The sequence below is a fragment of the Austrofundulus limnaeus genome, unplaced genomic scaffold (assembly GCF_001266775.1).
Source record: "Austrofundulus limnaeus strain Quisiro unplaced genomic scaffold, Austrofundulus_limnaeus-1.0 Scaffold720, whole genome shotgun sequence".
Lineage (NCBI taxonomy): Eukaryota > Metazoa > Chordata > Actinopteri > Cyprinodontiformes > Rivulidae > Austrofundulus > Austrofundulus limnaeus.
The window spans coordinates 71,369-72,761 of record NW_013953122.1 but is presented as its reverse complement, the minus strand read 5'-3'; the positions used below and the strand labels follow the sequence as shown (position 1 = coordinate 72,761).

The window sequence follows — 1,393 nt, the reverse complement described above, 5'->3', positions numbered from 1 at the left end:
ATAATACCTGTGTAATATATGTGTATTACATGTGTTATACCTGTGTATTACACGTGTTATACCTGTATATTTCCTATGTTATATCTGTATAATACCTGTGTAATATATGTGTATTACATGTGTTATACCTGTGTGTATTACACGTGTTATACCTGTATATTTCCTATGTTATATCTGTATAATACCTGTGTAATATATGTGTATTACATGTGTTATACCTGTGTATTACACGTGTTATACCTGTATATTACCTGTGTTATATCTGTGTATTACCTGTATTTGTGAGTTCTCGGCCCAGTTCACTCTTCAGCTTCCTCAAACTCTCAGTCTCCTGCTTCAAGCTGACCAGTGAATCCCTGAAACCTTCGGCCAGCTTCAGCACACCTGCGTGGTTTTCAGACAACACCTGTACAGGTGCAGCTCATCATTTAGCTCCTGTCTAAATCATTAAATCTTTCTGTGTTTGAACTGACCCGGGTCACCTCACCTGGATGATGCGGCTCTGTTCACCCTGCAGCTCAGTCATCCGTTGGTCCAGAACACCTTGACCTCTTTTCAGCGAATCGTCTTCAAGCCTCAGGTTGTGGGCGTGGCCTGTCAACACTTTCAGTTCATCTGTGAGCTTCTGGACCAGCCCCCTCTCCTGCCACTCCTCCGTGTTATGATTGGTCAGCGTGCGCAGCAGAGAGCTCTGAAGCGCCTCCCACCGCAGGAAGTGCTCCGTGAAGTCCGGACAGTTCGGGTCCAGGAAGATGCTGATTGGTTCCCCGTCTGCAGCGCGGGACACCGTCACCAAGGCCCCGGAGTCTTTGGTGTTGGTGGAAACCACAGGTGAGGAAACTCCGCCCCTGTTACCACAACAACGCCAGATGAATATTGAAACGAAATATAGAAGCAGACAGGTAAACGAACAGGTGTGTTACCTGCTGATGAAGGGCAGAGGGTAGTGGTTCAGGTAGAGAATGACAACTGTTGATGTGACGATGGCTGCCGTGACAACCACAACAACAACAGACCATAATAAGAACCTGCGGCACCTCTGAAAACACACAAACACACACACACGCACAAAGACTTATTTAATTTTGTCCTGATGCATCTCAGTAATCCACGTGGAAAAAAATCAAAAAGAAAACATAAGGCAGGTTGGCATTCCTGGATTGTGAGGTCTCAGTTTCGGATGGAGGACGGTTAGAAACTGACGTGTATCGCAAACCCACCCATACAGACCAGCATTTGCATTTTGATTCCCATCACCCACTGATGAACACAAGTTAGGAGTCATCAGGACTCTGTACCACAGAGCAGACAGTGTCCCCACAAACACAGGAGCCAGAGAGAAAGAGAAATCACACACACGACAGGCCCTGGAGCAGTGTGGTTATCCTGACTG

At 46.3% G+C, this 1,393-nt stretch overlaps 1 protein-coding gene across 2 annotated transcripts in view; it reads right to left on the bottom strand.

The window, feature by feature from the left end:
* The window catches only part of LOC106532131 (fibrinogen C domain-containing protein 1), a 12,762-nt gene that overhangs the window by 5,954 nt on the left and 5,415 nt on the right, over window positions 1-1,393 (bottom strand). For both annotated transcript variants that reach the window (XM_014028139.1, XM_014028138.1), the window contains 3 exons: window positions 924-1,039; window positions 488-848; window positions 274-406 (listed from right to left, as the gene is read on the bottom strand). In XM_014028139.1, coding sequence (XP_013883593.1) covers window positions 274-406; window positions 488-848; window positions 924-1,039 — 610 coding nt within the window. The remainder of the gene's footprint in view (window positions 1-273; window positions 407-487; window positions 849-923; window positions 1,040-1,393) is intronic.